Genomic DNA, 17,265 nt, shown 5'->3' with positions numbered 1-17,265 from the left:
GGGGGGGGGGGGGGGGGGGGGCAGTTGTGGCAAAAAGGTACTGGGCTTTTTTGTACTTTAATGCAGAGAGTGCATTAAGGTAAAAAACACTGAGCCTTTAGAACTACTTTTAATAGAAGGTTTTGAACAAATGTTTTGCATGCCTAGTTTTTTTTATCTTGTCGACCTTTCCACTGCTCTTCTTTAGTGAGTACATGCATACCTGACAGTCACTGAAACCATGCATTGACTAAAGCTTGTATGCCCAGGTATAATTTAGAGGCGTCTGTATGCATCTGTAACTATGTGATGAATTTGTTGGTTTGACAGCAGTTTTTGAGAACTGGGAATGCACACAAGTGCACACTTTTAGTTCTCTGCTGAAGTTTTAATCCATATTTTCACAGCAGGGAGCATCGTGCCTGGCAACTTAAATAAATAGGCTATTGCAGACACAAAGGGGTTTTTAGAAGTGAAATGGTGCAGTGTCTAGCAAGACAGAGGTACACCATGTGAGAAGAGGTAAGGGTATGGACACATTTTGTGAAAATTTAGTTTAAAGCCCATTTCCACCTTTGCAGAGGTATTGTTTTTTAAACTTACTTTTTTTTATTTGTCCTCCATTGGCTCCTTTTTAAATGGCGGCCTCTGTCTGTGTAACTTAACACATAACACTCTTTCTCTGAGCTATCTCCCCCCATTCATTAGTATTCATAGTGGTGAATATTGGTGATCTACATCACCTCCTGTTCATTCATGGTTGTGGTTAGTACACTCAGTATAGAGGATTACTGTTCATTTATAACAGGGGATTCAGAAAAAGAGATTGAGGACTTTATGTCCTCAATCTCTTTTTCTATTTTAAAAGGGAAATATCAGGGGTCTGTTTAGACCCCTAATATTTCCCCGAAGCCCATAAAAATAAAGCTAAATAAAAACATTTTCGGCTTCGGCCTGACAATTTTTTTTATTTCGGTTTTGACATTTCCATTTCGGTGCACCTCTACTTATTGCCACTGTTATAATTTTGGGTTGCAGTATACGTCACATTGTATAAACTACTGTGAGTTAAACCCACTCCTAAAACATGATTTTAAGGCACAGATTTGTCAGAAAGTTCAATCTTTATTATATGAAGGAACAAGTTGTCCAGAACACTGTAATATACTGTTTTGTTTGAAAAGTCTAGTTAATACATGTGCATATTTATTAAAACACAGTAAAGCAGACATTTCTCTTCCACTACTTTAACAGTTTAAAAACCTTTGCAGTATGGCACAGAGCACAGTTTCATGCTTTGTAATCAGTCAATTGTTCTGCCTTAGGGTGTTTTCACCATAAATAAGCCAAATGAGATTGCAGTTTTCTTGTAAGGATTACAGCAACTTAAATCACGCCAACTTTGAAATGTAACGAAGTTCACAGTTTAGTCATACTCTTTGTTTAAAATTTTATGGTGGTGACAAAGAAAGAAGCAGCACATTTACATGGGCTCAATTCACTAAGCTATAATGCATGTGGTGTTTGCCATATAATTAGTTATATTCAGCCATGCGACTATTGTTTTCAAGTGTCATTGGCTCCTGTTGCTGAGAATACCAAGTGTTATAGCAAATAATTATCATTATAGCTTAGTGAATTGAGTCTGTTGCCGTCAACTTTATATAAAGATTGCAAAAGAATGATTCATCTGACATGTAGAGCCACAGAAAACTTGACTGTGTGAAAGGACCAGTTAGCTGTATTGCAGAGACCATAGATTGTACTGCTTTTGGCTCTTTACAATTAGTTAACAGTAGTATAAAAGCTTACAGTAAACCTTTAGCAGTTGGGCTTTTGCAAAAATATTCTTTTTCTGCTTTTAATGATAATTGTGCGGGCTTATAGATTTCACCTTTACAATTGTTCTCATATTAAGCTTTACTTACTTTGATTAAATTGAAGTTTCCCACTTTAGAGTCATAGAATTAAGCTGGCCTTTACACTATGCGATTATCGTTCAATTTCTTTCCTTCTCCTTACCGAACCGTCGTTCGTGTTCCGCTCGAATACCCCATCATGCACAGACCAATGTGGATTTCGATTATCGTTAGCAATACTGACTGACCGAATCTCATCAATCAACAGAACGGATGTTCATTTGCGCACGTGGAGTGTTCATTTTGCTATTTTTTTCGTAGAAAAATACCACTAATCCATCGATTTTCGTACAATTTTTAGAAAAATTTTTCCAGCTTGACCAATCAAGGAAATTCGGCCAGTTGTACGGTAATTCTGATTGTTCCCTTCCCATCAACTGGCCAATTATCGTACGAAAACCAGATCATGTTCGATTACCAGACGATAATCGCAAGGTGTATGGACACCTTTAGCCAAAGCAGTTGCTGCTCCTTCAACAGCCTGACCTCACACCTGGATTGCAGTTCAGAAGCAAAACGCCTTATTACAAGGGGACTTAAAATCCTCTTCTAGAAAATTGATAGCAAGTAGAGTTTTATGGCAGAAAACATTCTGTATGTCTCTCCTGCCATTAGACCTCTTTTCTTAGCTGCTATCAATTGTGCAATGACTGCCATCAATGCACAGTTGTATACAAAACTGGCATCTGTAAAAGCTGGTGCAGAAATGATGTATTGGTTGAAGACAGATGACTGCAAACCTGGAAGAAGACCAGCAGAAGGTAATTATGGAACAATTAAGGAGAGTACAGATCTTCCTTTGCTGGAGGAGGTAAGTATGCCATATTGTGCAAGCTTACTGTGCATTTGTGCATATTTTGGGAAGAGCAGTGGGGAACTACAGCAATACAGTTCCACTTTAAGGAGAAACCACTTTGGAGCTCTGATGTTTGATACTAGCTCTTATGACCACTTAGAAGCTGGGAGACAGTGTGTGTAAAGTAGGGTATACATGTATATATTTTATACAATCAACCTGCGGACTGAACAAAGAAAATATACCAGATTCCTTCATCTACATTGAATAGCAGGCCGCCTCCGCATTCTTTTTATCCTTGGGGTACATAGTATTCCTTTTATATATAATAAATCAGGGGAACAAGCTTCCTATATATATTATTATTATTTATGAATTTGAATTATGGTGGGGTTTGACATCATTATGATGTCGCGGGGTCGTTCTGTTGTTGGTGCTTCACTGTGTATATATACACTGTATGCGATTTTCTCACTTTATGGTTGTCACTATGTCGCCCTGAGGAAGGGAATCCGCAAAATGGCTTTATGACGTTTGTGACACATTGCTTCAATAAATAAACAAAAAACGACATGCTTTTGGTGAGTGCTGGTGATCTTCATCTTCTGTGATCTTGGGAAACACGGCACCATCAGTGCAATCACTACGAGCACCACAACAACTAATCTAAGGTTCAAACACTATATGGAGTGCACATGACCCACTTCAGTTCCCTATGTGGACTACAGTAGAATCGTGTTGATAACCGTGTTGTAAGATAACATTGTGGAGTGCACAGGACATCACTGGATTTGTAGCAGCATCAGGATGTTTTTGTTTTTTTCTTCTCACTTATTGAACAGATATAAAAAAAAAACACTTTCAATATTATATTTAATAGACCAAATGGGAACAAATAAACGTGAAGGCCTTTTATTTACGAAAGCTGTAGAATTTGCAACCTTCCCGCTTCATTACCAGCAGTGATGTTTGTTTTATAGTGCCATTTCAAAATTAAAGTAATGGAAAAAAAATAGTAATTTTATGTGTGTATTTTAAGAACGCCCTGAAATGTTCATTCACATCCAATAGGAAATCTTTTTTTTTAAGTCACAATGGGATATACGTAGTTGTTTTTTTGTTTAAAGATTATTTTTGACGGTCAAAGTTTACTTTTAAGCACCTTCGTATGTTCAGTACGTCAGAACCTGAGCACCTGAGTAGTGTGTAATGCAACAAATGCCTGTTACTAAGACAACACTAAAACATGCATTGTTATTTATACCCAACACAACGCAAAGTGACATTCTAAGAAACCGAAACTTTTGTCATTTCAGACGTCCTAGGGAAATTGTGAACTTGTCGTCCTGTTTTGCTATGTGGATTATGTTAATTGTACGTAGTATAATTCTACACATTCTGAACATACTCCTCAAATAGACCTATGGATTAAAATAGAGACTGAACAATATTTACATACATATGAGCTATGCTTTTAATTCCATTATGTTGTACTCGTGTATTTCTGTAGTTATAGTGTATCAAATGCTGAATATGTTTCATTTTTAAACTTTTAAGGATCTTTCCTAAAGCTCCTGAAAGCGTTAGGGCCCATTCCCACCCAATGCATTTTGATGCATTTTTTAACGCATTAAAAACATATATTTCAAAAGTAGTGGTTTTCAATGGTGTAGTAGACATCGGTGTGTTGCGTTGAATTTTGAAAAAAATAGGGCAGGCCGCATTATTTTGGCAACACAACACGTGTAAATGCATGTACACACATTATTTTTTAATAGTAAGAGTGGCGCTAGCGCTTTAAAGAACAATGAAAGTGTATAAACGCATCTGCGTTTTACATGCATTTTTATGTGGGTTTTGGCTTGAATGGGCCCTTAGGCTTCATTCACACATGCCACTTGTGTTTTGGTCCTCTATATGCAGAGTGAAATCTGTCAGACTAGATGCTGTGTTTATGCTTCTAGATGCTTTTACTGACAAGTGTTTACATGCATTTACATCCGTATGCATTTAAATGCATGCGGTACCAAATCCTAGCATCAAAACGCACTTACATGCATTTTGGTTCTTTTAGAAGTTCAAATCGGTTACTAGATACACCTGACCGCAGAAGCAGGGTGTGAATATACCCTTTTGAAAGCATTAGATGCATATATATGTGTTTACAAAAGTTGTTTTACATGTATATAAAGGCATCTAACTGCACATGGTGTGAATGAAACTTTAGACAAAAAAAAAAGTTCTAATTTCCTATGCCTGTCACCATAGTCATTGGGGCAGTAAGTGAGAGAAATCGGACTTATCCGGAACACAGAGTAAAAAGAATCAGGTTGCTCACATGTGTAAAATATTTACAACTAGCACTTATGCTGTTCTTGCGTAGCAGTTTATTATGCCTTTTGTCAGTAACAGCAATGTAGTTTTCTTCAACCTCTGACATTTCTGGACTGCCCACACTGCTCACTCCCTCCTCTCTTCTGGCCCACCATGGTGTCTGGCTGCTGCCTGTGAAGCCTCCAGTGTTCTGTAAGTGACAGCAAGGAACAGGATGAGTTTTCTTTGCCTGTTTGTAGCATTGGAACTCGCTGCTGTCACTGGCATTCTCCCGCACACATCAGGACCACCAGTACAAGGCCTGTCACAGAGTAAAGCAAACTACAGTGCTATTACTGACAAAAGGCATAATAAATTGCTATAGCAAGAGCATCATCAGTAGGTGCTAATTTAAAACGTTTTCTATATATGTGAGGAACCTGAAAGTGTTAATTGGTGACTGTATTCCTTTAAATGAGAAATTCAACTGACATTCTCAAATATTTAAACCCAAAAAATCCACGCTATGGAAAACTATGACCAATATTGAAAAAGCTTCCGTGCTAACCGTGAGTGAGCATTCAATCAAAACTTGCACAGCACTAATAAATAACCATCAAATATCACATCAATCAATACCCATAATATACATAAATATATTGTTGAACTCAAAGTGCCAATGTGCATACATAAATATAAATATGTGAAGTGACAAGTCATCTTTATATCTGTAGTGCTCCAAAAACTCCTGTTGATTGTGACGCACACCCCGCACTCACCAGATTTCCATAACCATAGAGGCAAAACGGTCGCAGATAGTAATCACTGTGAAACTTCTTCCTCCAATCTCTAATCCTTCTCACAGAATGCTTCCAGTTAATGCCATTTACGAGAGATATCCACTCCCAAGAGAAGATAAGCTCATACAGGGTTATTCACAAGGAGGCAGGAGAAGTGATCAATCTAGGACAACATAGCTGAACTGGAGAATTTTTCCAGATCAGCTAGTTTGTCCTAAATTGTTCACTTCTCCTGCCTTCTCCAAACTCTTCACCCTTATTGTGAATAACCCTGATAGTATAGTATGCCAAAATAGGTCTTTTATTGAAAACACAAAAAATTTCCAGAAGCGATTGCCATTCATATAAAAAACGATCAACCACGAACCAGCAAATCCTCAGACTAAGCGGGAACAAGTTCTTTCCTGCTTCCTGTGGCACAACCTCAGCGTGGGCCCACCTGTTCCGATGCGTTTTGTCCACAGACTTTATCAAGAAAGGGCAAACGTACTGAGGTTTCTAGTTACTCTTCTTATATCTCCCTCAAACGGAAACTGTCAGGAGTGACAGGAAATCAATAGCAATAGTAGTAATAATATAGGTGGCCCCTCCGCTAATGATGTAAATGGCAAACTTACAATCTAACACCTCAAATTTATATTATCATAAAACCAAAATAACCACATATGCTCATAAAATAATAAATAGTTATATCATTAATAACAAAGCTATAGCTGTCATCTATGTTCTCAATGTTTACTCATTAGCAGAGATTAGAGTGACCTATATTATTACTACTATTGCTATCTGTTTCCTGTCACTCACATCAGTTACAAATGCATGTAACTTCAACTCCTTGTATATCTGGATCTACTAATCAATTTGATGTGGCTTTCACTAAAGGTAGCTTCTGCTAATGTATTAGTTTACTGGATAATCAGTTCCAGTTGTCCAGATTTGTGGCAGGTTTTTAAGTTAAGGATCTAATTGCACCGCTAATTGAGAAGTCCGGTGCTTAGTTCATGTGTTGTCTGCATGTTTTACATGCATTTATCCCTACAGAAGATGCAGTTTAATTGGGAAAACTCGCTAAAGATGCAGCAGACAGGGGTTTTTAATGCAGCACATCTGTAACACCTCTATAGGGAGAGTATGACTGAACCCTTACTCTACTCACATAGCCTATAGAATTTATTCCAAGCAAATAAATGGTAGTTGTTTATATGGCAGTGGGGTGTGATTTGAGCTTTGAACTGGAATGACCATGTGTGATCTCATTTTTATTTTTTAGTAATTTAAATACAGAAAAGTCTGGTCTCCTTCGTGTCAAAAATCAAATGGCAGCAGACCTGGAGAAGTTACTGAATCATCGAGAGGTATAACATAGTGAAGTGCTTGTGATTTTAAAAGAAGTGCTTGTGTGTATGTGTTTGTTTGCTCTGTAGTCTACATGTGCTGTATAAATGTAAACGTATTTCCCCTCTATGTCAATGCATTTGTGTATGTGCTTTTTAATATATTCATATGAACATGTGCCGCTTAAATAACATTGAGTTACCTACAATAGTGCTATTTATAAACTATAAAAAGGTGGGTTCACAGCAGCCATATTGTCAGTGTGTGTTGGTACTATTAGGGAGATCTGACAATTCTGAGCTACATATCCTTTGATATGCTGATCCATAACACCCACATACAGCTTTAAGTCATGCCCCCAACCTTGTCATTTAAAAGATTTGTGTATTTTTAATGTCACCCTTAAAGCCACATGAAAGAAGGTTCTACTCCCACTGTATATTTTTTTTTGTATTAGTTTTTGTCCCCCGTTCCAGTGCATGGTTTCCCATGCCTTTTGTTTGAGAATAATTTGCTTATTAGCCCCACAAATAGACAAAATTGAATAACAAGATTCACCCCTCCCACCATATACTTTAATGGGTTACGGTGGATTTTGAGCAAGATTCACCAAGCTTGCAAATTGAACCTATTAGACCATCAGTACATGTAACAGGACTTTACATCACCTCTTTGACTCTTGAAGTTTTAAGCACAGAGGCACACTTTGTCCAGCAGTTTGCTTCTACACAAAATTACAAACATTCTTTCTTCTCTGTTCTCATGCATGTTGCAGGTACATTATCCTTAAAGTGACTTAATTGCATTAATTAACACAATGTTCTTGTGCTTTAGTACTCCTGTCTTGTCAGTTGTGCACCACCCAGATAAACTATGTCATGTACATTAGGCTGTCTTTTAACTTACTGGCATGTATTTCATAGTTGTCAGCCCTAAAGCTGTTTTTTCTTATTACTTCATTCTTTTCAATGCCTCTAAGATGCAGACATACATCTGTCCTTATTAAACTACAGTGTCAGCAAGGTTTTGGTGCTTTGTTGATTTTATTAATCTAGTTTCGGGTACAGCTTTCCCTGTAGTCATATTGGCTTTAGGAAATGAAATGTTCTACCACATGTAATGCCCTCCAGGTCTCGCGTTCCTCAGACGCTCATCTTTAAATGTAAAATAATTTAAAATATAAAGTAACGATTGTGATTAGAGTTGTGGGATTGTGTGCCTAGAAATGTCACAGTGTATCAGTAACTCAATTCAAGAAATTATGTATTCAAGTGAATATGGACATACTGTATGTACAGTATCTCACAGAAGTGAGTACACCCCTCACATTTTTGTACATATTTTATTATATCTTTTCATGTGACGACGCTGAAGAAATGACACTTTGCTACCATGTAAAGTAGTGAGTGTACAGCTTGTATATCAGTGTACATTTGCTATCCCCTCAAAATAACTCAACACACAGCCATTAATGTCTAAACCGCTGGCAACAAAAGTGAGTACACCCCTAAGTGAAAATGTCCAAATTGGGCCCAGTTAGCCATTTTCCCTCCCCGGTGTCATGTGACTCGTTAGTGTTACAAGGTCTCAGGTGAGAATGGGGAGCAGGTGTGTTAAAATTGGTGTTATCGCTCTCACTCTCTCATACTGGTCACTGGAAGTTCAACATGGCACATCATGGCAAAGAACTCTCTGAGGATCTGAAAAAAAGAATTGTTGCTCTACATAAAGATGGTCTAGGCTATAAGAAGATTGCCAAAACGCTGAAACTGAGCTGCAGCACGGTGGGCAAGACCATACAGCGGCTTAACAGTACAGGTTCAACTCAGAACAGGCCAAAGAAGTTGAGTGCACATGCTCAGCATCATATCCAGAGGTTGTCTTTGGGAAATAGACATACGAGTACTGCCAGCATTGCTGCAGAGGTTGAAGGGGTGGGGGGTCAGCCTGTCAGTGCTCAGACCATACGCCACACACTGCATCAAATTGGTCTGCATGGCTGTCGTCCCAGAAGGAAGCCTCTTCTAAAGATGATGCACAAGAAAGCCTGCAAGCAGTTTGCTGAAGACATGCAGACTAAGGACATGGATTACTGGAACTATGTCCTGTAGTCTGATGAGACCAAGATAAACTTATTTGGTTCAGATGGTGTCAAGCGTGTGTGGCGGCAACCAGGTGAGGAGTACAAAGACAAGTGTGTCTTGCCTACAGTCAAGAATGGTGGTGGGAGTGTCATGGTCTGTGGCTGCATGAGGGAACCATGCATGCCAACATGTACTGTGACATACTGAAGCAGAGCATGATCCCCTCCCTTCGGAGACTGGGCCGCAGGGCAGTATTCCAACATGATAACGACCCCAAACACACCTCCAAGATGACCACTGCCTTGCTAAAGAAGCTGAGGGTAAAGGTGATGGACTAGCCAAGCATGTCTCCAAACCTAAACCCTATTGAGCATCTGTGGGGCATCCTCAAACGGAAGGTGGAGGAGCGCAAGGTCTTTAACATCCACCAGCTCTGCGATGTCGTCGTGGAAGAGGACTCCAGTAGCAACCTGTGAAGCTCTGGTGAACTCCATGCCCAAGAGGGTTAAGGCAGTGCTGGAAAATAATGGGCCCAATTTGGACATTTTCACTTAGGGGTGTACTCACTTTTGTTGCCAGCGGTTTGGACATTAATACTGTGTGTTGAGTTATTTTGAGGGGACAGCAAATGTACACTGATATACAAGCTGTACACTCACTACTTTACATTTTAGCAAAGTGTCATTTCTTCTGTATCGTCACATGAAATGATCTAATAAAATATTTACAAAAATGTGACGGGTGTACTCACTTCTGTGAGATACTGTATGTACTGGCATTCCTTCTGGTGGAAGGTGAAAACTCTACTATGACAGCACCTTAGTACCATACTGGAGCAGTGCATGGACAATGACGTGTGACATGCCATGCTACACTTAATAAAACGATGTGTGCCAGAGAACCTAGGGACCTTGTGGTGACCCAAACCATGCTAGAGAACCTGGGGAATTTTGTTGACCCAAGCCATGCCTTGAGAAAATATGTTTATCCCAAAATGTTTCATGTACCAGAATAAACTGATAATGCTGCTACTTGTTCCCTGCTTTTATCAGAAGTTGGCAACTAAGACTTGCCCTCATCACTGATCTGCACCTTTGTTGAGCAGTGGTATTAACTTTGTTACTAGTGACACTCCGACTGTTATCAGATAATAGGGAATTATGTATTTTTGCTATGTGGGCAATGTATGCGGTATAAACAATACCAACAGGTAGCTGTGGGACAGGATAAAAGATTTAAAATGGAAGGCTAGATTTAAAGTGACATTAAAACCTCAGATTTTGTAACATAAACCAATACTGTAATGTGTGCCTTACTGTAATCCATGGTAGTTTCCCTTCTCTTTGCTGCTCTTCCTTTTAAATCCTCATGTCTTCTCATGCTGGGAGAGAACTTCCCTTTGCAGCTGAGTGCCTCTTCCTGTAGTGCTGGTTCAGGTTGCAAACGTACACACAGACACCATGTATCCATTTCAGAGACAAGGCAGTCTGCTGCAAAACAGAAGTTCTGCCCAGCATGAGAACAGATACAGATTTAAAAGGAAGAGCAGCAAAGAGAAGGGAAACTACCATGGATTACAGTAAGGCACACATTACAGTATTGGTTTATGTTAAAAAATCTGAGGTTTTTATGTCACTTTAATTGACATAAGACACCAAGTGACACCAACGTTCTTAAAAGTTTCCTGTCAATGGGCCATAGTTAGTCTTGCTCCAGTTTGAGTTCCAAAACCAGTTTTTTACTGGTTGAGTGGGTTTGTTGACATTCTTGCCTGATTTCCCTTTGAGTGCAAAAAAGTTTGATGCGAGATTCCAAACAAGGTACAGAACAATCACAATCACTTGAGGCAAAGTAAACAAACAAGTTTTACACAGCAATGTCTATATTGGCTTGATGAAGGCTCTCAAATGAAAGCATGAAAAATATTGTTTTTGTAAACTATGTTGCTTAACCTCCTCCCGGCCGGCGGTTGTAAAAACACGGCCGACCGGGAGCTTCCTAGATCTGAGCGAGCGTATTTAAACGTCCCGTCAGCCATTCCCACTCGCGCGCATGGGAACCTGCCCAAATTTAAAAACAGGCAGCGATGCTTGTTTACATTAAAGCGATCCGCCCGGTATATATTACATCACTTCCGCATTCTTGTGTCACTGTCCAGCTTCAGAAGAAGAAGAATCTCTGCTACATCAGCTTCTTTGGGGATCCCTAGGTGACATTAGGGGTCTTGGAGACCTCTGGTGTCTCCATAAAGAGGACCTGTCACATGTATTTGCTATCACATAGGGGGGCTTCTTAGCCCCCTATGTGATAACAATAAAGTTAAGTGGAAAAAAAATTAAAGTTGCAAAAAAAAACATTTTAAGTCACACATGAAAAATAATTTTTTTTAAAACACAAACAAAATTTTGTGTCCCACCCATAAATACACACATGCAAACATGCATCGGGTGCGTATAGATGCAAAAACGACGATTGCGCCCATCACGCCACACGTTGCATATCGCCGCGAACGTCGCAGTGAGAGCAATAATTTTAGGGCCATCAATCACTGATAACACTAAACTGATAAGCGGTAAAAGCTTCTAAAGCGTCGCCTAGGTTCAATTTTGGGTATGGTAGTTTTTGTGCGATTTCTCGGGTGCACGCAATTTTAAACCTTGACATGTTTGGTGTCTATTTACCCGACGTGAGCCCGTCTTTTGTATTTTACCAAAAAATTGGGTAATAATAAATGTATTATAACATAATGTAAAAAATATAACTTTTTTCTTTGAACATTTTTAGTAATTTATCATTAATATAGTTAAAAATTAAAACCCCCAGTGGTGATTAAATACCACCGAACGAAAGCTCTATCTGTCCCCAAAACAATGGTATAAAATTAATTTCAGTACAGCGTTATATGACAGAATAAATGTCAGTCAAAATACCGCAGCGCTGAATACTGAAAATGGCCTGGACTGGAAGGGGGTGTAAACTCCTGGTCTTCAAGTGGTTAAAGACAAGTGTTCCATGGAGTGGAAGTGCAGGTACAGATATGAGCACAGAATGCATCTATCCTTTAATTATGAAAACTAAGTCCATTTTAAGCATGGAGGGAGGACTGTTATGGTTTGACAGCCAATTAAAAAAGAAAATGTAGTGCAAGTTTAAGTTAATAATTGGCTCCATGATGTGGGCCCAAAATTACTGGACTAGCAGTGCATCAGATTCCGCTAGAATTTACTTTAACTGTTGTTTCTCAGAAATCTCTACAGCCAATGAGCATTGATTTCTAGAGCTGCATCTAACGATTGTTTCATAATAATAGTTGGCCCATAATTTTTTCGATCAGATTAAAAAAAAGAAAACTACCATACCCAATTTAAGAGGTACAGGTACTGTACCATACCTGTACAGGGGTACAGGTACTCCTAAAAACTAAGACCACACAGGGACTTAACTCATATACACACATGCACGCACATCACACACACACAAAGGTTAACTTGATGGACCTGTGTCTGTATTCAACCTCAAATACTATGTAACTATGTAAAATAAAACTGAAAATGACTTTTTTTTTTCCATCTTTTTTATTTATTTTTTAATAAAAAAAACAGACCCCTAATATTTCCCTTTTGAAATAAAAGTGAGTTTGAGGACACAGGGTCCTAAATCTCTTTCTGCAGCTCTCCTCCCCTCATCACCCCGCCCGGCCTCCTGACAGCCTTTTCCTCCCTGCTGGGTGCAGGCAGGTAGATCAGCTCTGTGTCCCCTCCGATCCCCGCTGCCTCTGCACACACACACCATAGACCACAGCATGCATCCGGCTTCCAGAGGGGAGGAGAAACCTGCAGAGCTGCTCTGGCTGGGGAGTTTGGGAGCTCTCCTAGCCACTGGGCACCAGCTGCAGGGGTCTGTGTCCCCTCTCTTCCCCAGTGGGGATCAGAGGGGACACAGACGATGAAACACCGGCTTCCAGCGCGGAGGAGAGAACTCCTCAAGTTGACCTATACCAATTATTCAATAGAGAATCATTAACAAAGATTCTCATGATCAATTATTATCGATTAGTTGGTTACAGCCCTATTGATTTCCTTTTTGTTATTAAAAAAGAGAACACACCTTTACGTGCGTGTACACTATTACCTAGGGCTGCCAGGATTGGAGTACAAATTAGATCAATCAAGTCCAATAAAGATAAAAATTCTGCCATTCTTATCAATGAAGGATCTCCCCATGCACGACCACACTCTAAGGCCCGGTTCACATCTGGGCGTTTTGTAGCACGTTCCTACGCTCTGCAGAACGCTCAAACACCGAAATCCCATTATTTCCTATGGGTATGGTTCACACTAAGGCGTATTACAGGCCGTATGAACGTGCAACAAAACGCCCAAAGAAGTACATGAGCTTCTTTGGGGCCTATTTGTCGCGCGTATCCATTGGGATACAGCCAGGTAGCCCTCGGAAACGCGTGTTTTTTTTACTGCGAACCGCGGTAAAAACGCGCATATTCGATACGCCTAGGTGTGAACCCCGCCTAAGTGGTTGTTTATTAGGTTACTACTAATAGAATGGCTCTTGCTTCCTGAAAATGTTTTCTCTGTTTTAGATGTACACACACACACTATTTTTACACGTATACAGCAGTATGTTGCATACAAATCATGCACACCCACTAGTTTTACTTTTATACTGCAATATATTGCACACACATTTTAAAATTTGCTTGTGCAATTCTATTTACTAGACATTATGTCATTACTCATTTATGCATGGCTGTCTGCAGTATGTAGCCAAAAGCTGTATTGGAAAGGGTCAAGTAGGGATTTGGAGGAAAGTGTGAAAAACAGGCAGTTCTACACAATAAGATTCAGTGCAGCGTGGAGAATCATGGAGAGAATGCACTCATTACAGAATAACAGTTGAGCTGGAAAAAGATATGTGTAATAGGTGTTCAGGTGACCATGTAAATGGAATTTTAGTTTTCTGTAACAAATATTGAGAGGAGAACATTGCCACATTGCTTCTGTATAAAACTGTCTTAATTTCCGTTTAATGTTATAATGCAAACTTTTATCTAAAAGAGCAAAAGAATAGTCACAGAAGGCATCCGTCAGATTTCAAATGGGATTCTTTTTTTTTATTCCGGTTAGAGAATTAAATTAAGTATTACATTGTTTAGGCAAAGATGGCAGTCATTTATCTATGTCAAAGAACCTGCCCAGGAGGGCACACCTATGTAAGAATTGGCTGGTCAAAAGAGATAACTTAGTCTCCATCTAATATCTGTGGCTGACTTTGATATACCTGTACTACAGGAAAAAGACAAGGTATGTTTCCTTGTCTTCTTCCTGTAGTGCTGATTGCTGAAGCTCCCTCTCCAGTTCATGTGGTTTAGCAGCATCAATCCTTTATTCCTTCAGAGACTTGGTTACTTTATAAGTTTATTTTTTGTCTGCCCTGTGTATACTTATGTATATTATACTATAGTACATTATAATTTACTATGGGTGGAATTTATCAAAACTGGAGCAGTTGCCCATAGCAACCAATCAGCATCTCTCTTCAGTTTTCTTAGGCAAGATTTGAAAATGAGACAAAGCTGATTGGTTGCAGTGCATATCCGCTCCAGAATTTGTCTGTTGCAGTTTTGATAAATTCCCCCCTATATGTATATTATTTGTATCTTCATGTGTTTATGTACAATTGCGCATTACATTTTCGAATGAGTTAGGGAAAGTTTTGAGGTGAGTGCTTGTGTTTGTTATTTGATTTATTTGATATACTTGTGTCTGCTGTTTGCAAAAAATGTAAACATTCTGGGGTAGAGTACATTATAAATAAGAGCAGAGACAAAGGAAATAAAGACTTCATAAAAGCTCCATATAAGCTGCAATGTATTTGGTGCGTGTGTACAACTGGTCAAAGCCCTTTATTTAGCTTGCTGTTATGATGCCTAAAGTGGTTAAATCTGTCATTTACTCTATAGCATTGATGTAGCCTTGCTCTTACACCTGCTGATCAGCTGACAAGCAGTTCAGAGGCTACAACAGCTTAGGTTGAAAAAAGACACAAATCTATCACAACAATATATATATTGGTTGCATCGAAAATACGTGTAACACTACTTTAAAAATAGTCTTACTGAATTGTTTATATTAGAAGATTACACTGGTATGCTGGTGGGCAAGCATATTCTTGCTTGAGTTGCTATTATAAATGGGGAAAGCTACCCTGACTAGGTGGTCAGACTTTCAAAACATTTCACCATACAGAGTAATGAAGTCATATAGGCAGGTTGGCAATGTATCAGGGAGTTAAATGAAATTTTATAGAGTTGCAGCTGTGTAAACTCTGAAGTCATTCTGCACAGGAGTGCTTCTTGATGTAAACACAGATAAGGATATAATGTATTAACAAAGCTTTGGGATTTCTCACTGCTATTATTGGAGAATAAAAGAACATTTAAGGTATGCTGGAAACCTAGGAAGTTAACCTTGTAATGGCATACAACATCTGCTAAACTGGACGATTCCTAATATAAATCCAAGATACATGTATAAAAGCTTTGTGAGCAATCTTAGTTCCTTATACATCCAAGTGTTTGTGTGTACCTCAATTAGTACTTCATATAACTATTGTCCAAGAACTGCAAATTGTCTTGTGCATTGGCAGCCTCTTTGGGTAAGCCCCGTTGTCACATGATTAAACATTTCACATTCAGTGCTTTCTTAGGCAACATCTCATATATCATCACATACATGTAAGTAATATACAGGCAGTCCCCGGGTTACGAACAAGATAGGGACTGTAGGTTTGTTCTTAAGTTGAATTTGTATGTGAGTTGGAACAGGTACATTTAAGTGTAACTCCAGCCCAAATCTTTTTTTTTTTGGATAGCATAGGGAAGTGTTAACCCCCTGTAACATTTGTTTTGCTGTGTGTGCCCCTGTTCAGAAGATTTCACCTCACTTTCTGTCCCTGTGACAATTGGATTTTGAAAATGTTGGGTTGTCGTGGAAACAAGGATTGGTGATAAAGCTTCAGTGGAGACATCTTTTTCACATGATAACTCTTACAGGAGTGAATTTCCCTTCCTAGGGGTAAATATCCTCTCATTTCCTGTTGTCTCAAGGACAGGAAGTGAGATTAAATCTTTCTAATGAGGATACAGACAGCAGTTAAAACCTCAGTGACCCAAAAGAAGAGGTGGGCACCCTTTTTCTGTACGTCTAACAAGAGCCAACTTCCTGCAATGTACGTACAGTGCTATGAACCAGACCCAAAAAGGCGGGCACTCCTCGTCGGCACAAGCGCAGTAGCATTACAACTACCCCTGCTGTACAGTAATAGCCTCCGTTTGTAAGTAGGAGTCGTATGTAAGTTTTATGTTTGTAACTCGGGCACTGCCTGTAATGGCAACCAGGGTGCCATTATGTCCATAGTGTCCCTCAGTTGGGTTTTAGAGAGCTTTATGCTTCAATGTAGTACTGGGGAGGGAACATGTTACCAGTGAGACCTTTAAAACTAAAGAACCAACTGGGACAATTTTGTTAATTCTGAAGGTGTATTTCTATACCATAAAATAGAATTTAAATGCATGTGACTATGGTATGACATACACAAGCACTTTTAAGGTCTAAAGTATATGTGTATAGTACTAAACCCATTATAGGATTTGTGCTTTTGTAAGAATATGATAACATTTCAAGTATACATTGTAAAGATAAGGGACTACTGACTATAAGTGTAAAATGTTCCTTATTGGCCAATTATCCAATCTTTTAAGTAGTTAACCTTTACCTAATATTTAAAATGTACTATTTTATCCAGGTTGATTGTGTCAGGCAAAGAGAACGATAAGCCTTGCATAATTTTCCAGCAGAAAATGTAATCTCTTTACTAAAAACAAATATGTATTCTATGGGGCCATTATGGAATTATTTTCTTAGTTTTTTCTCTCTGACAAGTAATCATTCTGGTCTGTAAAGTGTACATATTTTATTGTTCTGTTCATTGCTTGGAATAATAGTATGGTTTGTCAATATATA

The 17,265-nt window shown here is 38.9% G+C and overlaps 1 protein-coding gene across 1 annotated transcript in view; it reads left to right on the top strand.

Annotated features, from left to right (window-relative positions):
• PIBF1 (progesterone immunomodulatory binding factor 1) overlaps positions 1–17,265 on the top strand; it is a 134,115-nt gene that overhangs the window by 108,252 nt on the left and 8,598 nt on the right. The window contains exon 16 of the mRNA XM_018568431.1: positions 7,078–7,162. Coding sequence (XP_018423933.1) covers positions 7,078–7,162 — 85 coding nt within the window. The remainder of the gene's footprint in view (positions 1–7,077; positions 7,163–17,265) is intronic.

Source organism: Nanorana parkeri, unplaced genomic scaffold, assembly GCF_000935625.1.
Source record: "Nanorana parkeri isolate BGI_ZX_2015 unplaced genomic scaffold, ASM93562v1 scaffold1186, whole genome shotgun sequence".
Lineage (NCBI taxonomy): Eukaryota > Metazoa > Chordata > Amphibia > Anura > Dicroglossidae > Nanorana > Nanorana parkeri.
Note: the sequence above shows the minus strand (reverse complement) of the source record. Positions and strands in the feature narration are given on the sequence as shown.